Below are 27325 nucleotides of genomic sequence, written 5' to 3'. Positions count from 1 at the left end.
CAATCCAATGCAGCACAACGGTACTTCGCCATTCACTCTCACCTGCTGGGCCGAGATTTCAGAAGACTCAGGCTGGTTGTAATAGCCATAAAAAAGGTCATTATTTCCTCTCACAGGATGGTGTGGAGGAAGGGAGGCACGAGAGGCACGAGAGATCTCTTCTAGGGGTCAAGTGAGATGGGTTTTAAAGGCTGATGTTGACATTTACAGACTGGAGATGCTGATATTGAACGCCTCTATTATCGATCCAGTTTGAAAATCCTCATAACATTTGGACGGGGTCACAACTGAAGATTATCGTCATTACCAATAATTTTCCTCATATATTTGTCAGGAAAATTCAAGTATTCATTAGAAAGGCCCAGAAAACGTCTTTTTTATTACAATGAGTAATAAAACAGTGGAGACAGAGGAGACACCAGGCAGCCGTTGGCTCGGTGCGTCAAAGCCTTAAAGACGAATTATTCATCAAAGTGACTGCCAACTGTTTTTGTTTAAGGCTTAATATTTGCATGCATTCAATATTTTAAAGGGAAATTGAAATTAAGAAATGAACGTGACCAAAATGTATCGCCATTCCCCTTCATATCTTATTCTAAATCTTAATTCTACCCCTCCATTGCCATCGATTTAATAGTTTGCCATAAAGGGTCATTTAATTAGCTTCGAGCCTGTAATAATAAAATCAGTTCACACATATCCCTGCATACGAACGTTCACGGTCAAACCAGTTCCTGGAATTAAATTACACCCTATTTAAATAATTCAAATTAGGGAAATCAGAATCTCGGGCAATTACACATCTTTGGGAACGGGGGAATTAATGAAGCTCCGCCTCGTTGATGCATTCATCATGGAGATTATTTAATATCCCGGACAAGCTCTTCATTACTGGATGGGAGGTCTGGTTAAACTGCAGATAAATATTAGCTAAGGTAGACGGTGAACATCTTCATCAGTCCCAGTATGTTTTTACGCGATCAGGATTCAGTTTTAAAGCAGGATGAGATGATTGAAATTAATAATAAAGCCGGATTTTATACAAAGTCTGCACTGAACCTTTATCTGGAAAGATACTTATTAAGATAGTAGCTCCTTATCACACTGGCACATGAACAAATCCCTCTGCTCCCCCTGTGCAGCTGTGTAGTCATGTGTGAATGAATATGTGACTTTGTGTGCGTTCATGGCATATATATGTGTGTGTGTGCGTGTTTTAGGTGGCTTATAAAAGTCTAAGTGTGCTTCAGCATTTATTTTTCAGGGTCTCTCGCCGTGAACGTGGCTTTCAGAGGATCTGGATTTGAACCTTTTCTCTTTCAAAGCTGCAGCAAAGAATTAATGAGCTGGCGACAATGAACATTTGCAGGATACATAAGCTGGGAGAGAAGCAGAAAAATGAAAAGAGTGAGAGCGAGCAATGGGGAAAGAAAACAGCGAGAAAGAGAAGGAGGTCGAGGATAAACCGGAGGCGTTAATAATGAATGGAGTCGCAACGACGGTAGCCTTGAATGACTTGTATGCACACGCACGGCCACGCACGCGCTCATTTGATTGTGAATGAAACAGGTGCAGGAGAAATTTCAGCCACTAGAGGGAAGCAGAGTATGTGTGTGTGCATGGCTCTGCAGTGATGCGAGTGTGGTAAAAGGTTAAAGGTCAGAACGTTTGTCATTTCATTTAATGTCATAAGAAGCACAAACACACACCAAACGCAAACAGACGCACACAGAGCAAGTGGCTTTAAATACCATTCACACATTTCCAGACTACCACCTTCACATCAGATTCAGCATATTGTGTCAGACACACACAGACACACACACACACACACACACACACACGTACAGTTCGACATACGGTGCTGTCCCTGGTCTGAATGCCACCCTGCGCCTCCCGCTGCTGTCGCTGCATAATGGATTAACTCTTTGTTACAGGTGTACACAACATGTTTGCGTGTTTAGTGCCAACTGGGCCATCCAGCTGGGTGTTTGGGAGGAGCAGCAGCTACACTCTACCTTGACTTACCTAATCCCTCAGATCGAGAACTGCTGACCTGACCTGCCCCGTCAGTACTTGTTTATGTTCAAAGCATTTTAATGCGAACACACTTTTTTTTTATATTGTACTTCGGCTTTAGACAGTCAATCCCAACGTTTACTGCAACCTATAGAAAAAGCGCCATGACTCACATACACGTGACCTGGATTCTCTCAAAGAAACAGGTCTGGATCTCTCAAAGGTTAAAAAAAAATAAGGACAGAGACAGTACGAGCAAGTTTTTCTGCTTGTGAAATGACTCAAACGTCAACCCACTCTTGTGACTAATCTGGATGGGAATCTATTTGCTGCTACTGTGGGCGCTAAAGTCCATTCCTCCACCTCTTAATGAAATGCTGTATTTCTGCCCGTACTACTGTTTTAAGCTTTTTACTCCGCAAAATGACTCACTGGCAATTCTTCCTACTGAACTGTAGCTTCATGAAATATCTGGACGTGAAGTCGTTTTGAAAATGGTCAGAATGAGGAAGAGAAATGAATCCAAAAGTGCAAACCACGGCACAAAACAATGCAAGTGATTGTTCGGGTGTTAGGTCCCATAAGTTGAACACGAAACACGAGGCAGCCTCCGTGTCTCCTGAGACCCATGTCTCATCTCAGTCTGCCCTCGGAGCAGATTGGATTCACACTGAGGACTGATGCAGTCTGTGGAGGAACTCCACTGAGGGTTGGACCTGCATGTGGAGGGGACCAGCTATTCTGCCTCACAGCTTCTCCTCCAGTTCAGTCAGTCTCTGGGGTGAAGCCCAATCGAAACTGTGCAGAAATGAGGACAATAAAACTAATCTAGGAACGCTCCTTCACTGTAATACAGCGATATCTACTAAACATGAATAACTACGCAATCCCCGTGTGTAAAAAAAATTATAATACATACACACAAATGAGCACTTTCTCTGTTACACACACAGTCTGATTTGAAGGCAATATTCACAAGGCTGCTACCGCGCAGGGAGGTCAGGGGTTAACCCAGATGAGGGTAAAGACGTCTGCTTCATCAGCACCACGGGGACGAAGAGAAGGAGGGAAAGGAGGACAGAGAGGAGAGAGAGAAAGTCATGGAAAGTAGGTCAGCGAGAAAACATGATTAGCCACTAAACAAACGACACCGGCAGCGAACTCGTGCCGCGTCCGTTGGCGCTGGCCCCGCAAATCTTTTCCCCTCACGCGATCATCTTCAAACCCGATTCAGATCTCCTGAATAACGGCGCGCTGGATGCCTCAGTGGCTCCGAGAGTCACGGTTACACTAAAGACGGGCTGGCAAAGCATGCACTTGCTGGCTGGCCAAGACGCTCAAACACACACAAACACACACACACACACACACACACTGGCTTCACACACACACACACACACACAGACACCTCCCTTCGCTCACTGCCTTACATGGTGTTAGAGCGATCCCTCTTGCCGTTGCAGCCCTTTGCGTGGGGTTGCTAAGCGCAGCCAATATTTCACAAACACAGCAAAACAGCCACCCTGATATCCTGCTATGCTGCCATCCTGGACAACAGAGACACAGCTTGCTCCTTCTCCTTCCAGGAACTCACTGGAACTGGCTCGGTTATCATAACGTAAACACAGAACAAAAGAAAGCAAAAGTGGAATTATATCTAGACTTACAGAGAACAATAGGTTGACAATTTATAATTTCATTTCAAGTCCCTGAAACAACATTTACACTATAATCCAACATAAACGAAGCCAATACTAGGTTGAAGAGTTCTAAAATTTTAAGCGCAGATCTACACCAAATAAGATAAGACAGATTTGAATGGACTTTGAGCACAGTGGGATACCGCTCAGCAGGTGGGAGCCACATCCTGACCTTTGTGTTCCCGCCTGCCTCTGACTCTGGTGTGCTGCTTCTTGAGGGTCTTGAGCCCGCCTGCTGGCCCAGAGAGGGGACGTGGGTCTTTAGGGGCGCTGTAGGCAGAGCTAGAGCTGAAGGTCTGCTGGGGTTCTGTGGGATGGGCAGCGCACTGTGCACCGGCTTGGGTTTGGGGAGTCCCGACTTCATCTTTGAGGCCACCAGGATGGCTGGCATCTTCTCCCGGGCCACCCAGTGAGTGCACGCTCCCCTCACTTTCACAGTGAGAGGGAAATCCTGCGAGTCAGCAACACTGACTCAGCTCCACAACGTCTGAAGGTTTAACCAGAACGAAGAAACACACACATCGAGTTTGCTCCTGATCTGGCCCTTGATCCAGGTAATGTGAGCAATTTGTGACAGTCCAGATCTTGGCAGCTCTGTCTGGATCTCAGCAGGAGGGGAGTGAGCTGAGCTTCTCAACATGCAGCGGAGGGGGGTTTAAAACCCACCTACCCCACCTGTTTCCAGGTACAAGTCAGTTTCAGCTTGTCATGTCATAAAAACCTCCTCAGAGTTTTTTCTTTAAAGAAAATGCAGCAGGATGGAAGTTCTCTCTGCAACGTACAAGAATGAAAGTCAAAAATCCCACTTCACACACACAGGAGGAATCCCCAGTTCCCTGGTGGCAGAGCGAGTGTTCCCTTCCATGTATTTCCAGCACTGGGTGAGAGTCAGCGATTGGCCAAAGGATCCTACAGGAGACAGAGCGGTCCTCTCCCACCGAGCCCTGTTAATTACACCATCGCTTCAGGACGACAGGAGGAAAGACCAAGGAGAGGAGAGAAGGGAGCGCAAACTGAGAGATGGAGAGAGAAAACAAAAGGCAGCAGCGACACATCGACCGTTCGCTTCAGTGACTGCTCAGCCTGTGACTGCGCAGCCAGAAACACACTGCACTCCACTCTGCTGCCTCTCCCTCGCTCTCCCTCTCTCTCTCTCTCTCTCTCTGGTAAGTCGAGGTTAGCAGCAGGTGTGGCTTAGATCAGGACTGACATATGTGGAGAAAGGCTCAACACATTTACTCAGTATGTCCCTCCGGTCTGCCTCCCCCTCGCTCTGTGCACGTTTGAATTTATTTTCATAGAGAAGGGCTCAATTGGGAAGGCTATTTTATCTCACAGATCTGATTTGCTGGTTTTGCGTGGTAATTTTATTTGCTGCAGAAGGACTTTCCATGGATCCCCTGAGCAATAAGTGTCATTGTCTTGAAAGGAGTCTTCCAGTATTCATGTGGCCCACATTAAACAAGGTAATATCCCTGGCATGTATCGAATCACATTAACCTACTTTAAGATTCATTTTGTTTAATGACACATAATTTAAGAAACAATTTCCCATCTGTGCAAACCCTATGGAGATAATACAGCCTCCATTTAATCCAGTTGTTGGAATATCTACAAAACTTTGTGCGTACATTCATGTTCCTGAGAGGAACAACATTGACTCAGTACTGAGAACATAGGACTTTAATGTAGCTATCAGGAGGTCAGTTTTCTCCCTGACCAAGTTAAATAATTCAATATTAAGGGGATCCAATAGCAAAACTATTTGCATTGACTTTCACAGAGGTATCCTAATGGTTTCGTTAATACTCTGATACGTCCTCTAACACCACGATGACATTTGCATTTGACGGTTTTCCATGGAATGTGGGACAGACTTTCTGTATTCCTTTCCTCTTCTGGCTCCATTAAGCCGCCCCTTTTTAAATATGAAGGCGACCAATTAGTGAACCAGTGTCAGATCAGCCCGACTCCCAGCAGGCTTAGCCAAGCTGCCGAGGCGTGGACTCAAATCCTGCTGCTGAACTTAAGGAAGAAAAGAGAAAATTGGAGAGGAGGATTTGCATTTTCCCCTCTTCTCATCCATCACCAGTTAATTTAAGACATGGTGATTTGGACTCAACTAATGATTCGTTAAGAGTAGACCCCCAAAATAAATCTCAAGATTGTCAGACAGATGTGAACTAAACGTACTTTATGCATAGAGAATATGATAATCATTTACTTCATTTGGCCAAGCTGAAAAACAGGGACGTAAAAAGTATGAACAGAAGTCTGATGATGCAGGGATGAGTAACTACCCAAAGAAACAACAGAACTTTGTGTGCATTTATCAGCTTTAATGGCCAATCCATCCACTAGCCGTCATTGCATTTTACTCAATTTTCTGTTTGGTAATAGACTATATTTGTATGGTATCTTTCACCACAATGTAGTAAACAGAAAAAAAAAAAAAATCTATTCAACATTTCAGTCCATTAACAGACCGACCAACTTAAACCTCCACATCACAGTGAGAACCCACGGTCCGAGCAAGTCAGTTACTCTGAAATGCCTGTGCACTTGAATTAGAGACACAGCTGTAGCTCAGTGTGAGTTGTCGTGTTTTATCTCAATTCATCTTAGCAGTAGGATGTACAGCAGCACGAGACACACACACACACACACACAGACATGCACACATACTCTTAACAAAGAGCAAGATTTAATCCAACAGAGGATGTGTTTAGTATGTTAATCCTAATCCTGTTACAATAATATGAAATTATGCAAATACTAATATCTGATTAAGATTTAGTGATTAAGTAATTTAGTGAGAGTGCGTATGTGTGTACAGAGAGAAAGGTTGGTTGCAAGTCCAAATATGATTGAATTTCAAATATGCATGACCACTTCATCTTCCCGTGCATAAACAGTAATGATTTTTATTTCGTTGGTCTTAAATGTTTCTTACTGACTTCACTGGGTTTCATACATTTGCATATTGGTCCTCCACTGATAATGCCTTTCAGTTCATCTGCCCACACTGGATGCATTATGGACAAAAGTTCTTATAACTGACCAACCCAACGTGCTCATCATTAAGTGGACTACATTTTTTCGTCTTTAGCCTGATACAGTTCCTCTTCTGTGTTAATATGGAAACTCTAAAGAAAGAAGAAGAAGAAGGCCGACTATGACGTTTACGTGAAAAAGTTGCACTTGAACACACCACAACCTTTGCAGCCTCTGCAAAGCGTTACTCTTTGTCCCAACAGGTGGCAGTAGTCATGGATATTGGAATAATTTCAGAATACTTAATTCATGATGTATTTCAACTGATACAGAGTAAAAATATCACTGTTACAATTTGATTTGGCCCAGGAGATGTTTGTTGAGCCACCGACTAGTTGAAATCAGGGGTTTTAGACTCCAACCCGGCAAACAGCTGACCTAGACAGCAGCCTGGTGTTCCAAGGCCTTTAAATGCTTCTTACCGAGTTCAGTTTGCTTGGGTTTCATTTTATTTGTCCACACTGAATGCTTCAACAGCACTTTTTTTATTGATCTGGCCGAAGAATGCAACCAGTGTATTGCATGTTTTCTTTCAAACATTTTAGCACGGTTTAATTCAGTGTTGCAAAATGCTGCACAGCGCACTCTGAAACTACAGGGCAAATACACAGTAAAAGCTGAGACCAGGTGCATGATTCACCTCATGATCATGAAGACATCGCACCCTGTCAACTGCAGGCTGTGTTGTAACTGGTGATGATTGAAGACTCAGGAGGCCTCTCTGACTCAAAACACACCAGAATTCTTTGAAACATATAGGAAAATACATTAACTCCACCCCGGTTGCCTCACATGTCTCATTTGGGAAATGGAAAAAAAAAAAAAAAAAAAAAGCGTGCGTAGCATAACAAGGGAAACATGAATTATTTTCCAAGTGTCCACTGTGATGCTAAACATGTCCCAGACCCTCGTAGATCACAACACAGCACTTCAGAGAGTAGGAAAAATAATGTCATATGTGATTTACACGTGGAACCTTTGAAGATACCTTATGACAGTCCAGCACGGCCTAATAATAGAGACCGTTTGGCACTAATTGGGCAGTATTGACAGTAACAACTAGGACGCCCACTGCTGCGCTCTCCTGTATGTTTATACTGTATCGCTTCTTCAAATAATAAACATTCATGTGGTGTAGATGACGGGTGTTTGCTGTGAGCTCTGTAGCTGTGGTGAAAGATTAATGTCAACAGAGATTGTACAGAATGGACTCCGGAGGCGGTGTGTTAAATCGACAATATCTGAGAATGCAGCTATGCTGCTACAAATTTTAACTGTAGTTAGACGTGTCTTTTAACTTTTTAAATGTTTTTTTCTTTTGTTGTCTAGCTGAGGCAACACTGCCTGTTTTCAAGGACCCAATCTGCGCTGGGCCCAATCACACTTTTTGTTTTCATTTAAACTCATAGTTACATATTGAATATGTGCAGACTATCTGAAACAATCAGGAAAATTGCAACGTCTCCCAAGTTTTTGTGTTGTTGCTATGGGGTGGGGGTGCCTGGTCTGGTTTAGGTGGGTGGTACATGTCTTAATACCATCCACATGAATGCCACGTCCAAAAATTGGTGGATGGTCTCTAATTATTCATCCTTTCACAACGGCAGCGTTATTTTATGTGAAAAAGGTTTACTGAACCCTTACGCCCCATATGGCTATAAATAACGTTGAGATATGATGGCAAATTGCTGGCGCATTCGCACAGACCTAACTGGCAGCCAGGGCTCATGCAGTCATTTATGAACTATTCTGCACTTCATTTTTTTTGGCTTATTAGGCAGAAAAGCATGTTTTTCTACTCTGAGGTTTAGAGTTAATCTATAGACTTTGCTCTGATCTGCCTAATGACACTTTTACCACGCCACCTTCAAATCTAAATTCCAGAGTTTTCCTTTTCTTGATGGCATAGCTTTTAGGATTCCTGGCCAAATTCTTATATGACTACATTATAAAAGCTAATGGACCGCATTCACATAATGAGGTTTGAGCTTTATTTTTTATTAAACAGCACCTACAGGTGGCGCTACAGATACTTTGTTAAAAAAAATATAATAGAAATATAGATGCCTGTGAAATATAAACCTACTATGTGTGAGTGAAAGGAAAGTAAGATGAAGGCCAGAATATAAATGGTCAATATGAGCATGAAATTAAAAGGTATGAATTCAAACAGCGTGTCGACAGCCTCCCATAGTCGTCATCCAAACAACTCTCAGAACATTTCAATATTTATGCGTCGTAAATTAAGCGAATCAGCACACACTTGACACACAAACACACTGCACACAATTCCTTTGCTGATTGTTTTCATTAGCCAAGTTAGCAGAGCAGAACAAGTGGGCGCCCGCTGACAAGTGCCGCGCTAACTGGAGCAACGGCCTGACATTTCCACCGTGACGGCAAAGGATCTACAACTTGACCCACACACACACACAAACACAGTTATTTACGATAATGAACAGTGACACTGCTGTAAGGCCGGATCGCAGGGGAGGAGGGGCTGAGTCCACGAAGCCCAGCAGAGCTCTGGCATGGCTCAAGTGATGGTGCTTAAACACAACGCACAGTGTCAGGCCAAACGCACACACACAAAAATAACAAACTGTACACACATTACTGTACACATTTCTCACAAATTGGCTCGAGAGGTTGGGCTGAACCAGCCTGGAGGAGGTGGAGGAGGAGGAGGACAAAGAAGCCTGGTTTGCTTATTAAACATGAAATGTGACTAAAATAGATGAGGAGAAAACGCCATAAAGAGAAACAACTGACAGGACAGAGAGGAAACAGGAGAGTGAGTACGTCAGTTTGAATCCTGCTGAGTGTGTCTGTGCCCTTGCCCTGCTCCAGCTGTGGCACGTGTGTGCATGTGTCCGTGTGTGGAGTGTGTATGTGTGCATGTGTGATCTAAATGGGCCAGTGGGTGGCAGGAGGGAGGGGAGGGGGGGTTTCCTGTCACTTTCCTGTCACATGTCACAGGTCTGAGCTGAGCTCTGTGTATTCAGAAAGACACACACACCCATCTCAACGTGTCGCATGGTCTATTGCATAGGCCTTCAACAAGGGGTTCGCGACCCCTAGGGAGTCCGTGGAGGTACTGCATGGGGGTCGCAAAATCTTTTTTTTCATATATATATATATATATATATATATATATATATATATATGTATATATGTATATATATATATATAATATATATATATATATATATATATATATATATATATATATATATATATATTAATTTTCTCCCATAAATTTTAATTTCTTTAAATGCTGTACACATTAACATGAATTCAACCTATTTTGGTAAAGGACCGTTTCACACAGAGCGCCACACTAGACGACATCTGTCAATCTAAGCCTCCTGTAGGACCCGGCCCTATTGATGCTGAGCCAATCACAAGGCCGCATATTACACACCGACACTGTCAGACTCCCCGAAATTGGCAGAGAGCCTATTTAGTCCCCAGGTGAAATCCCAGACACATGCTGCAGTATTAGCAGAAGAGAAGCTGCTCGCTACTATCAGCCACGCATATTTATAAATAGCACTTTGGGGGGGTCCTTCGCCTGAAAAATGTTCAAGACCCCTGCACAAAGGTTGTATTTTGTTGATGCTTTGGCCATGATTACATGGGAACCTTGCAGCATTGCTAAGATGAATTACGTTGTGGCAAGAAAAACAATAAATCCCACAATAAAACTAATTGTAAACTGATGCAGTCGTTTGGTCAGATTATCTAAACATTTATTTGGAATAAAAAGTGAGCTGACCCAAAATGTTTAAGCAAATTCCTTAACCCACTGGAGAACTGGGTTTAAAACCCATCCAGATTTTCTTGGATGGTAACACTAGAGTTCAACCACATCAACCATTTTCTTTGACAGCTGTCAATCTAGGAATAGAAAAAAGGTCAGAAAGACAGTCAGAATTTATTCTGTGACAAGAGAGTGAATTCATCAACAAATTACCTTTGTTTTGCAGTGAAGTTTCAGAGTGTGACTGTCACTGGCCATCTTTACATGCACACTACTATGTCACTAATAATCTGAATAAAAATGTCTCATGTAACCACATCAATCAGAACCGACTTGACCTGATCAGAAGGAACCTTCAACGAGACAGAGAGGCGTGGTCAGCACATGTTTGCCCCACGTGGAGTAAACATCAGGTGTGACGTGTTTCCAAAAGGGACAGAAACATGGAGGTAGTGAGATGTTCAAACAAAGAAGCAATAATCAATGTGGGCAGCAAATCAGTTTTGTCAATAAAGTTCAATAAAAAGCTTCTTCTTCACTTTGTACATGTCTATAGCTACTGATTGTTTAGGGCATGTAAACACATGTAAGACATTATTTAATTTAGCATCCACAATTAAAATCTCTAAATGGAATCATTTCAGCACCCAACATCGCCATTGAGACTGATTAAGGCCAATCCCTGACTGATATCACCAATAACTCATTCCAATTAATAAGCAAATCAGTGTTTTTAAAGGTAAAATTGCATCCAGATCCTTTTACACACATACATTTGAGAATTTCCCCACCATTGGATGAATAAAGGCATATCTTACATAATTCTGAGCATCATCACTTAAATAATCTCTTACACCTAAGAGACAGGATCGTCAGCTTCATGGATGTAACCTAATACATCAGGCTAAAATGAACTTATATTACTGTCAAAAACTACAAACTGGTCTTCACAAAAACACAAGTAGAAAAACAAACACGCAGATTTAATCCCCCCAAAAAACAACATAGGTTGGGTAAAGGCAAAGCGAAGACGGAAGAGCAAACTCATAAGACACTCGTGCAGTAAGTGCACACTCAGACACACACACACCCAGACAGAGGGTAAAAGCGGGGCAGAGGAGACAGCAGCACCCAAACAACAGTCTCCCTGCAGTAAACTGGGGTGACAGATTAGGAAACCAGGGAGCAGTCATCACGGTCACAGCTCCAGGTTTGTGTGTGTGTGTGCACACAGCCATGTGATCTGAAGACCTACTTTACACAGAGCATGAACAAAAAGTGCACGAATGTAACCATTCTTCTCCTCGCTGACTTTTTATCCGAGACTGTATAATTAACCACCTCTAATCAGGACCTTAACACCTCATTAAACGCCTATTAGCTAAAGGTGAAATTACATGAGGACACGTTACACAGAACATGTTTTTTTGCAACACAAATTAATTACACAAGAGCTACTCCATGCTAGGAATCCTCAATATGATGGGACCATTTTCAAACATTAACTCGTGCTTTAGTCGCCTTAACTCAACAAAGGAGACAGTGGTGAATATTTTATGAATGGATGAGGGGGAAGAAAGGGACAACTAATGTCTGAGAGCATAAATTAGAGCCTCAAAGCTTTCCAATGTAAGAAAACGTTCAAAATGATATATTTACTGCTTGTGAGTCAATATTAGCGGATCTGACCTCCTTTTTTAATGGCTCCAATGTTCGGAAAAAGTCCTGCTGAGAAGACCTAAATATCACAAACACCAGCCCCCGCACAAGCATTTACATGACATCTAGCTACATTAGACAGCGTTTCTTGGTGGTATAATCAATATCGGTGACATTACAAAATCACACCACGTAACGGGGGTGCAATAAAGCAGCTGGTGCAATGTTTGCCCCGGGCTTAAATAGCAATTACCCCCCAACTGCTGTGACACAAAAACACAGCATTTTTTTCCCCCTTCAGTGATGAAATGAGACATAAAAGGGAGACAGATGCCAGCAGATATGGCTTTGAGAAACAGGAAGAGAAGAAGGGAAAAGAACAGAAATGGAGATGTAGATCGTCGGGGCGGGGGAATGGATGATAGATGGAAAGCCAATTCTGTACCTGTCCCCGTTTGATAAATCACTACAATTCAGAAAGGTCAGTGAAAGGACATACTTAAAATTGGATTTTTAGGTTTTCTTTAGAGGTGCCCACATGATGGTAAGTTAGATTCAAGTCACGACACCTTCTATAATCAATATTAGCTGCTAATAATTATATAACTATTAGTAGTAAGTAAGTAAATCCACTCTGAGCATGTGTGTTGCACCAATTTGAACAAATTCAATACAATTTGGGGAACATTTATTTCTTCTGTTAGACTTCGGGAAAATTTGATGTCCTACAGAAGACACTTCTGAGGGTGTCCATGTGTCTGTCAAGAGGATGATGTTAGTGGGGGGGCCTTTGAGGGGAGGGACCTCTGTGGATCAGGCTCGTTCCAGTGCAGCCCACAGATAGGTGGTCAGTTTGGGATCTAGGGAATTTGGTCTGACCTGGTCTAGGAAGGTGGTCTAAGTAACACCTACATGAATTCCAGGTCCAAAAATTGCCACAAGATGATCAATATTATTCCCTTCTTCTGTCAGTGGTTTTAATATTGTGGTTGATTCTGGCAGGTGGAAATACTGTTCATGTAAATAATACTAATTAGGAAACTTCAAGCTTAAAGGCAGGCCACATGACATCACACTGACGCTGAAGATGGATGTAAAGTGTCACGACTTAATTTTTATCCAATAATATATTTGCAAGACATTTTGCCATAATCAGTAAATGATGACTTTATGATTGTGTGATCACCAAATCTAATAAGATCATCCTCAAGTGAATATTTGAGCCAAATCTGAAGAAACTCCCTTGAGGCACATCAGAGATGTTGCATCAACGAGAATGGGATGGACAACGTGAAAACATACTGTCTCCCGCCACGGCTGTCGAGATTTGAAGAGGCATTAACTCATTCAATGTGGCTTCTTCATGATTATAATCAGACTAAACAGGTTCTGTTTGGTTAATCTGGCATTAAACAGAGACGGGACGTTGATTAGGTCATAAGCACAACGTAGTTATTGGTTTCAAAAGCCCTCTTTTACTCTGACATATTTCTCGCTCAGCTGCGTATCCACATGAGAATACACAGCTCATTATCAAGTGCTTATATCCATATCCAACAAAACTTTCTAGAGCACATTTACACAACTAATGGCTCATTAGTGCAGCGGTTTGGATGCGGCAACGCAGGATTCGAAGCAAAATAACACAGCAGAGGACCATTTCCCCCAAATCAAGCACAGTGCCGAAACAGCATTTTCAACAGAGCGCTATGAAATGTTTGTGTATGCATGCGATGGAATAAAGCTTTTGAACTGCCAGATAAAATACACTGCTTAAAAATAAAAACAAAATAGATCATTTAAACTGACAAACACATTTCAACAGATTTCCTCAACCTTTATTTCTCTTCAGCAAATATTTACAGAGGCAGCAGCAACTAGGAATCTTTGATGCCGTCAGACCGAAAGCTCGAACTCAAGAGAGCAGAGATCATGTGAATTAGTGGATTGATGATAAAGAGATTTAAAATAAAAAGAAAAGAAAAAATGGAATCAGTGTATCAGGGATGGAAAGGAGCAGGAGTACTAGAATCTGGTAATCAACTTCGTCTCATTGCTCAGAGTGAACCACATTCGGATCAATAGAGCTAAAAGCAAGAAAATGGTAGTGGATTTCTGAAGGTCCAGGCCCAACCTGCAGCCTGTAAGTGTGTAGACATGGTCCAGACCTGTAAGTACCTCAGTCTACAGCTGGATCGAGTCAGTATAATAAGGTCAGGGTGGTCTCTATTTCCTCGGGAGGCTAAGCTGGAAGTTGATGGACATGTTCTACCAGACTATCATTGCCAGTGCCCTCTTCTACGCTGTGGTGTGCTGGAAAGGCAGCACAAATGAAGAAGGACATCTCGCAGCTGGACAAAGTGATACATAAGGTGAGCTCTGTGGTAGCACAGAGCTGGAGTCCCTGACATCAGTGACAGAGGCAAGGACCTTGAACAAACTGCCCTCTACTTGAGACCACAGTCAGGAGCCCCTTTCACATCGAACAGAAAATATGGGTCGACGCAGGTGTTTGACCCGGGTCAAATGACCCAGCAATCGACCCAGGACCCAGGCTCGGCTTTGATGTGAACAGGAATGCTGCGTCGACCGTCGCCAATTTACACAATGACGTCAATGTACCCGTCTGACACATTCTGATTTTGTCAATGGACGGCCTGTCAGACTGTGTCACTGTAGAAGCTCCAGGGCTGCGAGCAGCTCAAAAACAGAGCAAAGTTTTGATCTACTCTCATAAGAGACTGATCTCTGAAGGGCAGAGATTTTTGTCCATTTTTTCAGTCAAACGAATCAAATGTGTTGTTATATGATCATTATTGGAAGAGCATAGGTGAGTTAGCCATGCGTATGACTCGATAACGCCCGTGAGGAACCAACTGGACTGTGGCCATTGCTGATACTATTGTACATTTTTACAGAGCAAAAAAGGCTTCTGTCTGTCAGCACAAAAACCGAGACTATATTAAGAAAAATATTATTTTAAAAAAGGATGCAATGTCTGTCAAAGCATTGGAGATAAGATTAGATAGGTGTTAAACTTACTGTAGCAATTACAGTTCATAATCTGCTAATCGACAACACTTAGAACAGACATCATATTGTTGATTAAAGTGTCATTAAAAGGCAGTAGTTTGGAAAGTTTTTTTTAAATAATTACTGGACAAGGATGCATGGAAATCTATGTCGAAAGAACTCACATCTAGAGATGATTTTACTGTGGAGGATGTTGTCCACGTGATGATGATATTTATGTAACACAGAATCTGTAGGAGGTATTGATTTAAACTAAGAGAGGTCAGAAAAGTCAATGAAGAGAGAAAAGAGTGTTCTACTGTTGTGTGTGTGTGTGTGTGTGTGTGATTCTCATCGCGGCCAAAAAAAGAGCACACTGAATATAGGAAACACTCCAGCACAAACTCTGACGTACAGTACATAGCTGCGAGGACGGGTGTGCGAGTGTTTTACGCACGCATGCACAGAACACACACAAATTTTAAGATTCATCTCACAGCTCCCACTTTACTGCGCTCAACCCTCCATCTGGCGTACACATGTGGGCTTCTGTCGAGAGGTCGAGAGTGTTTGACAGAAACTCGCACTCAGCTGAAACGAAAACCAGCGCGGCGCTGAAGAAACAACACGAGACAGAAGCAAGCAAACAAACCAAAGCCACTCTTACCTGCGACAGCACGGCCACCACGTCACACACAGGAGGGGATCAGGAGGAAAGAAAAGAGAAACACGTGTTAATAATGAGCATTTTATTGGTGAATTCTTCCTGAAAACGTCTTTTAAGTTTTAAATCTGTCATTTCGATTCGTTTGACTTGTTTCCATGATAAAAAGCGCACTCATAAATTTAATATCCTAGGATGGCTGTAAGACAATTTTGTCGACTTGCATTCTCATACCTCTATAAAACCTTGAATGCTATTAATGATGCAAGTACAAGCAAGTGAAGCAGCAATGAGGAATGCCTGCTTAATATAACAATAAACAGGTATTGCAGCACAGTTTTCTTTGAAAGAGAAAAGCCGAAGTGAGGAGAAGAAGCCGTAATCGATGAACCAAAAAAATATGTTTTTGTGTAATATTTGGTGGAGCAGCGTGAAACTTTACACCATTATAACCTTAAATCTGCTGAAACCTTTTGAGGCAGAAACACCCGTCATGTTTACGGCTCATTTGTGCCTACGAGGTGCCAGGGTTAAAACATGCTGCCAAGCTTTGCCCACCCAGCTGAGACCCACTTACTCACAGCTTCCACTCGACAGGCGATGCCGTTTGCACGGTGATGTAAAGTCAATAAAACCCGTTTTATTGTTTTATAGCAGGCGAAATGTAAAGTACGCACGCACCTGTTTTAACACAGAGAAACGTAAAATCCTTTCACACTCGGATAGATGAGGTTGAGTAACAGACAAGTTGTGGCATAGACACAATTCTCCGGTAAGGACCCCTCAAAGGCAAACAGGAAATTAACACCACCGCAAACATCAAATAAGAGTTCCAATGTACGCATATTGGTTACAGAGAGAGGAAATCACGTCTAAGGCCTCATTTCGTGGCCCGAGGCTTTGATGGAATCTCAAGGGTTACAAACTGAACGTTGTAAAAAAGTACCTTAAAAGTTCGAAAGCAGGGCTTTTAAATGTTCAAAGCCAAACAGCTTGGGAAGTGGAAACACACCGGCTCCAAGCCGCAAAGGGGAACAGCAATTAAAGTCTCTAATTTGGCAGAGGTTGTCAGGGATGTTTCTAATAGACACGCTGCACCACACCAAGCGCGGGTGATTGAAACGAAGACCAGCAGCCGGCTCAGACACTAACAAAACTCACCGTTGTTGAAAATATAGTTTGCGTGTGGGGAGTCTGCGTATATGTGTTTCTATTTTGCAGAGAGCTCAGACGAAAAGAGGTAAATATAAACAAAGACAGAAGGCCTGTGCAGTCAAGCATCAGCGTCACCCTTATAAGTAGCAGCAGCACTTGGAGAGCATCTACTGATGGAGACTGCTCGTGGAAATCCCCCAGAATAAATCTAAACGGGTCTAAAGGCATCCTTACGACAGCTCAACAGGAGCCAATTTGGCTTCGACATATCCGACTCCACACAGAGGCAGCGAGGCTCACAGCCGCGCTGCTTTCAATGTGCCTCCCTGTTCTCACGCTGCGTGAGAGACTGTGGGCAAAGGTTTCTCTGCTTACATGTGGATGTTTCCTCCACATCCTTATCCTAACAGAAGCAACGGCAATTATGCGTCGTGGCATCCCGTCATTATTCAGGGTTAATGTTCTCAGGATGGATAAGACACACCTATTCTTGTAACTCGCTGGCTTGCAAATACACGTCAAAGTACGGAGAAGAAAGAAACTTTCTATTGTCCTAAGGAAGGTGAGACGCTATGGTGATGCTATGAAAAACTGTGCCAGCTTTAATGTGTTTGTATTTGAGGCCTATCTCAAAATAATGTTCTATGAAAGTCTTACAAGAGAAAGTACATATTTCCATGGTAACAAAACAACGCAACAACAACAAAAAAAAAATACTATAATGAAAAACTTTGATGATATTTTCTGACACAAGAAAACCAAGAATGCACTAAAAATATTCTCTTTTGTTGGTCGTAGATGTTTTTCTCTCCCTAACAGACACCAAAACACTTTGGTTTAAAGTGAACACATTACACAAAATCCACAGAATTTTCTTCCATAAAATAAAACGAAACAATCACAAATATTCTTGTGCTTGCATAAAGATGCACATCTAATTTGAAGTACAAGAACATGCATTGTTGCTCCTGCAGTGTCAGATTACAACTAGAACTCGTAGTAATGAATTCTGTTTTTAAGAACTGAACAATGCAGAATGCATTGACAGTCTCACTGCCTACGAATGTGTTTAGTAGGACACTTTGCTGGTGGATGTCTACATTTGTTACTCCTGGTTTCTGCATTCGAGACTACCACCGCTTACTTTCATTAATTTCCAAAACATCAAAAGGAGATTATAAAAATTGAATCATCTAAAATGAATAAATGAATAGCTGCATTAAAAGCCAAGTCCTGTATCATTCGCATTCAAATCCAGGTGACATTGTCCTTGACGACTCATTCAACCAAAAGTGATAACAACTCGCTTTGCAGTTGAGCTCGCCAGTGGTGCTTTTTCTTGCAGGGGATGCCACTTTAAATATGCACCTCTATTGTTTGTGACAGCAGCAATCTGGAGATCAGATTAGAAGATGTACTCTTTATCGGTAAGCAATCCTTTAAAGAGCTTAGAGAGTGGGCCCGGCCTGCCTCCGACCGTGTGCTGGGTCATGAAGGCTCCAAGTCGCCCACTCTCCACTCTTTACTAATCCAGTTTTCTGCAGAGTGTTCATGCCAACAGAAAGTCAAACACAGAATCACAGACACAGCATCACAGGGCAAGGAGCGCAGACAGAAAAACCAAAGGCTGAGTGTGTTTATCCCTGTGATGACAAAAAGGGGCAAAGGATTTTGCAAGACTGGACACGCTGGAGGCTGTGAACTGGTGCATTTAATTTTTATTTTATGGTAGTCTGAAACGGGTCTGTGGGTTATTGAATGCTGAGCATTCAGAACGTGCACAAGGTTTAATCATGCGTTCAAGGTCTGCAGCTTTCACCGCCTTGAGGTCTGAAATAAAACCAAATGTAGACATATTTTTATATTTAATTTATCATTTAGCCACCAGGAGAGGAAAGGCAATAAATGTGGATATTTAAACATGAAACCTACTCAAAAAAGAATATTTATAGCTTGTGTGTAGTGATTCTTTTTCCATGTGTCCTTTATTGCATGTTTTGTGAAACTCAAACATGAATGTTCATTTAAAGTAAGGAATGAAGCATTTATGCAGTGTAGTGTAGTGCATACAGTTTACTTATGGGTCAGAAAAAAAAAAAAAAAAAAAGAATATTAAAATCGATACAGTAGAGGATGAGCTTCTGTGACTTATAGGCCCTGATATGACTCACACTCCTACTCCCAACTTCATAAATATTCCCCAGATTGCAACAACTGCAACAACTGTGATTGGTGGGTTTCCTTGTCCACCTCTATCTGTATCCAGACGAGCAAGGAGAATTCTGCCTTTGTATATTCAATGACTTTACTCACGATCTAATCCAACATGTGCAGTGATTTCATTAAAAGTAATTGTTGTTCAACATTTACCGTCCAGCTCCACCATGAACCGGGTTCAGTTTCCATTGTTTGAAAACACACAGAAACTCAATAGAGCTAAACGGAAATCACACCTCCGGCTCGCATTTCAATGGCGCAAATGCAAAACAATGTCGGCACATCAGCACACAGCTACAAATGCACACAACGACACAAGACCGGTTTTCTGCATTTACTGTCGACATGAAATGAGTTACCACTGAAGGAAATAGCTTGTTAAATTGCAACAGCCTCCTGGGCAGTATTTGCCATTGTTTTGGATTGCATACATCATTATAGCATACATTTGCATAAAGCAAGTATATTTATCCACTCCCATGACAATATGACTAATAAAAACTGGAAACATCCCTACGAGCTATCATTCATTAATACACAGGATAAGATGTTACAATCCTTTATGCCAAGATAGGAGGCAAAACACATTTAGAAGCCCACCAGCAGGCTAGCAGTCAGCTAGCAACCGACAAGAAGACACCAGCTAACTAGCCTAGCCCAGCCAACAGCAGTAGGCAGTAAGTGGCACATCATTGGTGTTTTCAAGTGGGCACCTCCCTTCACCGATGTTCAAGAAGGCTTAACAATGAGTTCCAGCGTCCTGGAGTCACACCACTCCATTCTGCCACCACACAACCACGTGACTTTCAACCACCGGGTGATTAGCTTTTTACTGCTATTCAACAAAATACGCAATTCTGTCGTTTAAAACTCATAATAAAAGTGTAATTAATTTGTGTTTATGGCACGTTAACCATCTTTTATACATTTATACTTTAATCTATCAACAGCCCTAGTATGAGTTTGACTTGACAGAACCAAGTCAGACAATCAAATGTTGCAACAGAACCGTAAATCCTGCGACAGATGCTTTCTCTGTCTGATGGTGGAAACTGGACAAACAGGCATTTCTCGCCACACAACAGTTAAACCAGTTGACAACAGCTGATCACTGGAACAGCAATAAGCATAAAGAGACAATAATAGAGAAGGATTGAGAATTTAGGAAAACACAGATGTCTGACCTGATCCATTCTAAAAGCCATGAAATTGATTTTGCATGATGGATAAAAGGCAAAATGCCTTAACAAATAGAGGGAGAGATGGTGGCGCTTGACGGAGAGAGAGGACGGAAGGGAATAGCGAGTGAGGGAAGGGAGAAAATGAGGAGGAGGAAGGGTTAGTGGATCTTGCTGGTTTGCACTGGGAGCCACAGAGGCCCGGAGTCTGCTTTACAAAGCTTCAACCATGTCAGATCACATCAGCGTTGCTGCCAGCTCCTTTTCCTCCCTCTCTTTGGACCAGCATACACAAAAGTGTAGAAGACTCTACACAGACATCCATGAACACACGCACACACGCACACACGCACACACACACACACACACACACACTCACAGACCTTGAAAAAGATGCTGTGCCCGAACCTCGACTCATCTCCCTCTTTATCCTGCAGCTCCTGTGGTCTAATTTCACACCAACAGCTTAGAGGACCCGCACACACATATACATGAAAACCATCTCTATGTTAAACATGGCTATGAAGAGGTAAGTATGTTGGGTGGATGAATCGTTTGTGTGATGCTGAGGGTGACAGACAGCCCGTTCTCTGCGCTCCCCGAGGATTTCGCCACAAATACCCAGCGTTAACATCCTCCCTTTGCTTTCGACTCCTCTCTTTCCTGCTCCCTCCATCTGTATCATGTGTGACCCAGTTCAGCTCTCTATTTTTCTCCCTCTTTCTCTGATAACAAGGACTAAACTTTCCCGAGGAGGAGTACATTAGTGGATCCGCAGCCGGCCCGAGGATGTCTACGGTACAACAACATGGCTAAACTAGTATGTCATAAGTTAATGTCACTCACTGACCCAACAGAAATTATATGAGGATTTGTAATCTGAGCATCATCTCGGTCTGGACTCAAGGGGCAAATTCTAATTATCATTCAAATGATTCTGATTTAAGTTTCGGATGCAAACTGTACACTACTAAAACAGTGATGATGTGAAAACATGCAAACAATACTATCCACTATTTTTTAAGAAAAAAAAAATAGGTAATAGTAACATCACCTAAACTTACATAGATGTCAAAAGCTAAAACCAAATATGAAATCGAAAAATCATGATTACGCAAACATTTAATTGTAAGTGAATTACACTAATCTAAGTGATTTAATTTATCTAGCTTGCAACCATGTTTCCTACAAAATTGTAAATGGCAAACGCAGGGTATATTTTACCCTGCGTTTGCCATTTACGATCCACCTTCCAGTCTGGAGGGTGCAACATCGTCATCCCTCTGTGGTGCCAGAACACAACCATTACAGTATGTTTGGCAGAAAGGGACAAAAAAGGTCAGGTACGTTTTATTAGAAATGCTAACCAACACTTTACTGAAATTAAGCAAGCTGTAGACAAAGAACATTTGTCCCCATGTGGGAGGTGGTGACGTCAACTTTTCAAATAGAGAGTGATGACACCAAGAAGCTTCGTTTTCTTGGAAACATTGCATGCCGTGCATCATATACACCAGAGCTAACTAGCCAATTAGAGCCTGGAACGTCCACTAGCGACTGACTGTCGCTAGTGTCAGTCGCTAGTTCAAAGAAACGCATGACGAGCAAATTGTTCGGACGGGGCGGTATGAATTCCACATGCAAACTGAACCTGCCTTTTAGCATTTAGAGCACGCAGTGAGTTTAAATTCGTTAACTCATACCAGCTGCAGTGAGGCAAAACTTTTGATGAGCACTACAGTTTAGAAGAAACACGGGAGGAGCTGCTTACTGTCAAATGCCTCACTGCGGTCTGGGACCATCCGCCATCCGCCCGGAGGCAGCTCTTCAGAAACCGTTCGACCGGCATCCGTTTGGCAGAGGCGTGCAGTGATTTTAAATGAAGTGTGAGAGGAGCTACTCACTTCTGTGCAGCCTGGATGAATTTATTTGGACAATAACATTTCCCTATGTCAGTACTAGGCCGAATCACGTGGGCAAGTAATAGATTGGCTCATTCACCAGAGGGGAAGCTGGGGATGCACTCCCTCCCCGCCTCGCTCATTTCCCTTGTTGAGCAGCGCTGTCTGGAATAATTGGTTTCACTGGATAAGAGTAAAGTATTCCTAGAGGGCTTGAAGGGAGAGACGCAACTGTGACTCTACATTTTCCAGATAAATGACTCACCATCTCTTACTACACTAGTTGTCAAGGTCTGAAAGGTTATTATTATTATCATTCATTAATACACAGGATAAGATCCCTTGTGCCAAAATCCCAGGCAAAACACATTTAGAAGCTGAGGTCCAATTGAAAACCCACCAGCAGGCTAGCAGTCAGCTACCAGCTAGCAACCAACAAGAAGACACCAGCTAACTAGCCTAGCCTAGCCAACAGCAGTAGGCAGTAAGCGGCACATCGATGGGGTTTTCACGTGAGCACCTGTTTCGTTGTGTTAGGCCCATAACACCTCAAGAAGGCTTAACAGTGAGTTCCAGCATCCTGAAGTCATCCCCCTCCATGCTGTCACCACACAACAACGTGACATTCAACCACCGAGAGATTAGCTTAGCCCTTTTTACTGATATTCAACAAAATACACAATTGTGTCAGTCAGGTTTCCGAGTTACCTCTCTCTACGGCAAGGGAAGGGGTGGGATGAGGTTACAGACCCTGATTCGGGTAGGTGATGGAGAATAAGGATGAAGGACTCAACCACAACCCGCACACCCAAACACAAAATAAAACTAGCAAACAGTCTTGCGGTTTGCCCACACCTACACATGTAGACCAAACCAAAACCAAAAAAATGCAAACACACAACCTCGGATCCCTGGCTCGGGCTGAACTGAACCGCCACCTGTTTACTCCCGCTAATAAGGTCCGAAAGGTTATTATTATTATTATTATTATTATTATTGTTATTATTAGTGAAAAGGCTGAGTATTCATCTGTCTTCTTCACAAATTAAATACATGCTGGAATCCTCTCATGAAGTCCTTTGTGGTATTCCAATCTGGAGAGTGTAGGTTTGGAAAAGCCACAGTGTTCATTTTGACCTTTCGTGTCAATTCAAGACCATGTTGTGAACTGGCAACCTGCCCATGACCCTATACAGGATTAAGTGTGTGGAGGAAACGTTAAGAATTAATGTCAGCTTCAATGTGGTCATCCAGCGCAGTAAACTGGCCGACTGACCGGTTCAACAACCGAGCCAGTTCCAAGGAGACCACTGTGTTTATAAGAGGCTCCACTGCAACAGGGCGGCTATGGGAGTTATTATTTACACGGCCCTTGGGGCAGCAGAGATCTGATCACACAGAATAAAAAGTGACAGCAGATAATCTCAGTTTACCCTGGTGTGTATGGGGAAAGTCATAACAGGTATATATTGGCTCATAAAGTATGTATGGTTTCACTGAGATTCTGTTTAGTTATAGGTCCCTACTAACCCCAGGAGACCTCTGGATATTGATGCCAGCCAGGACAAGGGTTATCTTTCGGTTTTTGCCCTAAAGCCAAGTGAGGGTGACATCAGCATGACCCTGGCTCCTGCTGAGCTCTGGACTTTATGTAGCCCCAGAGAGAAAAGGAAGGACGGGGAATGAGCTCAAACATTCAGAGAAAGGCTGAATTAGGGTTTTAATATGGACCTTGACACTGCAGTGTGTCTCTTGAGAACGTGTTTTATGAAAGAATATTAGATATCCATTGCATTAGTGGTAAAGGTCATCTTTGGGCTTCAGTCTACCGATGTGTCAAAGAAACACCACTAAAACGATAGAAAAAGACCAACAGTTGTGTTTTGCACTTGAATGGACAAAGCAACATTGTAAGTGCTACATACTGTGTAGTATGTAGCTGTGAATCTAGCACAGTGGTTCACAGCTGGTTGCTTAATGTTTATGTTGTCGCCAAATAAAATGATCTGATAAGATATATGTCTTTACATGCCCCAAAATATCAGTCAAAATAAAAACCTTTTAGACAAAGTAGTTGTGCTGCTGTGGAGCGTCAAATCTGCCAGAATTATAAGAAGATTTATTTTTTTCCAACTTGGTCCACATTGTCTCCGTTGCTTCCCACATTGATTCTGAATTTGTTCATCTTTTCCCACATCCGGTGTTTTGCTATTTGCATGTTTCTGCAGCTCCTGAAAACTTTTCAATTCACGGTTATCGTTTATCCCACATGAGGCAAAAAGGCGCACAAAGAATGGATTTATTCCAACTAGCTTGATGTGCATAACAAGTGTTATTAAGAGCTAACATTATCTTATGAAAATTTGCACATTTAAAATGTTCTTTATCTGACATATTGTTTTACAACTGTGGTTTTTGTGCATTTTGAAAGGTAACTTTGCATTGCGGTGTTGTTGAGCATAGCCATCGTTTGCTTCTTGAAGAATATTTGAAACGAAGTCTGGAAAAGGCAGGAAATCACTGCGAGGAAGCGAATATATCAATGGCGTAGATTACAGCACATCATCACAACATTAAGGATAAGTCCTTTAAAGGAGTTAAGTGGGGCTGGGGCTCACTGGGAGGTTTCCATATGGATTTAAGCAGGTATGATGGCTGACTCTGGAGCTGGTCCCAGACTGCTGCTGGCTGCGTCCCAGCGTTACCTCTGCTAAGCTGGCAGGGCTCCACCGGACTCTACAGCCACTAAGAGCTGACAGAGACAGATGCAAACCAGAGGAGGCTAACTAAATGCTTTCCAAAGCTTCCATAGCAGCCTTTAATCCATTCAATCCCCGCGAGAGGATCGGTGTTGGATAGGAACCCAACTTGCTGCATACTGTACGCTTTGAATACTCGCAGGGCTTTAGAGCAGAGTGAGGTCAGAATTAACTGCTGCGAATAGTACACCTAGCTCCCGTCTTCATTGAGTGATTTATCTGGAGCTACTACAGGAAAGTCTCGAAGGACAAAGGCAACTCATCACTTTGTGACATTCTTCAATTTATTAACCAGTACACTCCAGTTAACCTTCTATTGTCAAATAGAGAATATAATAATGTCTCAGAACGGCCATAAATCTTAACACTGATCAGCAAAACCAAGACTAAAACAGACTTTTTTAAAAATAGGATTCAGCGAAGTTTATGCTGCAGAGTCCAGGAAAAATTCTACATCTTAGTCCTTGAAAAATGTTCTCACTAGTCTCTCATTACCATCCCTCCAAGATCTGCTCCCGTGACTCCAAACCTGATATTCAATTTAACAGGCATTTCTGATTCTGACCTGTCAGGGAAATTAAATTAGACTGACCTCATTTTGAAACAAGCCAATCAAACCGGACTCCTCGATGGAGATGTCACAGCGCTTCCATGCTCGTAACAGCTGAGAGGCGTGACTCAAATCAAATTCAATCAGCACGGCCTTCCTCCTCCAGAGATCTCCACGACCAACTGTGTCTCACGGACAAATATCGGCGCAATTGCTGTGATCAACATGGAGTCTGACAAACATGATGAAGTCAAACAGTGTGCATCTCTAACCCGTAGGAGTTGACATATTGTGTCTGTGGGAGGCTCTGAAGGGACAAGGATGGCGTAGAGGCTGACAGCTCAGATGGTAAAAGAGTCATCTGTTAGTTTTTCCAATTTGTAGAATGCCAAGAGTCCATGATCCATTGACTTCCATTCTCTCTGTACTTGAATATACTTTACTGTATATTCTCACTTCTTCGGTTGAAGTTAATTTCTTTCTACCAGTGTCTCTCTGCGTTCCCTGTGCTGATATAACTGTCAGGCGGGAGGGTCATTGTAGCTTCAGGCTGATTCATCTTCCCCTCAGACACACAATTGAACTAAAAATGCAGTTATCATGAAATTGGACAATTTTTATCTCACACATCACCAGTCTTGAATGTACGCGCACACATACACACACACACTTGAAACCTCTTGAGACTACGACTGAAGAAATAAACCGTCACAGTATATTATACACATATTTCTTTTGGAAGGCACACACAAGAGTTGCCTGATTGTAGTATAAAGGCCTTCTTTCTATACATGATATATGAAAAATTACATTTTAGCAGACTGAACTAATGTGTTTTGTCACTTTTTCAATTAAAAAATAAAACACACATATCACTTTGAGACATAACTCACCCTTGCTACTCTTGCTTCAGTGTGTTCAGCGGCCAAATACATCATCTACTCGGACATCTTATAACTTATCACAACAACTCCAACATGATCTGGTCAGCTTTGGTTTTCATTGGTTGAAGTACAAATAGAAACTCAAGGCAGTACTAGGTCTGACCAGTATGACCAAAAATGTATATCACTGGATTTTTCAAAATTCTGTAGTTATCACAGTGTTTTTTATTTATTTATTTTTTATCATGCATATTCACGTGTTTACTGGTTGAGAGAGGAATTAACGCAGTAGATTAACTAAGGATGGACTATTGGACTGTGATGAGTAAATATTGCAGAATAATCCCACACTAGTAACAAAACAGGTTTGCACTGTCCCGTGTTAGCAGTGCCTGCTGATGTGGAAATCCAGGGATAGTTACAGCTCAGATAAAAAAAAAAAAAAAAAAAATAATAATAATAATAATAATTAAAATGTTATCAAGATGAAATGAAAACACAATGACAATTATGGTTTTATTTATTTTTTAAATTGCTATATATGTAAAGTCAATAGCAGCACGACCGACTACCATAATAGTTGTAGTCTGCGCGCAACATTTTTTTTTCTTATTCATAAAAAGCTAAAATTGGGGACATTTTCAAGGACAACTTTAGCCAGGGGACAGACCGTCCAAAATGGGGACTGTCAAGTCTGGTCACCCTATAAAAAAAAAAAAAAAAAACACAGAACCTTTTATTTGGCACAAGTCTTCTCGTTCGAACAAAAAAACAAAAAAAAATACCAGCATTCGGTATGAACCGGTATAT

General features: G+C 42.1%; 1 protein-coding gene across 2 annotated transcripts in view; it reads right to left on the bottom strand.

Moving 5' to 3' along the window:
- The window catches only part of nav2a (neuron navigator 2a), a 192271-nt gene that overhangs the window by 87827 nt on the left and 77119 nt on the right, over positions 1-27325 (bottom strand). The window contains exon 1 of one of the 2 annotated variants that reach the window (XM_047579867.1): positions 3892-4788. The exons of the other annotated variant lie outside the window; for it this stretch is intronic. Within the exon in view, the coding sequence (XP_047435823.1) occupies positions 3892-4110 (219 nt within the window). The 5' untranslated portion in view covers positions 4111-4788. Of the gene's footprint in view, positions 1-3891; positions 4789-27325 lie in introns of those variants that run through there. 2 annotated transcript variants of the gene reach the window in all.

The sequence above is a fragment of the Mugil cephalus genome, chromosome 3, assembly GCF_022458985.1.
Source record: "Mugil cephalus isolate CIBA_MC_2020 chromosome 3, CIBA_Mcephalus_1.1, whole genome shotgun sequence".
NCBI classification, from domain to species: domain Eukaryota; kingdom Metazoa; phylum Chordata; class Actinopteri; order Mugiliformes; family Mugilidae; genus Mugil; species Mugil cephalus.
Note: the sequence above shows the minus strand (reverse complement) of the source record. Positions and strands in the feature narration are given on the sequence as shown.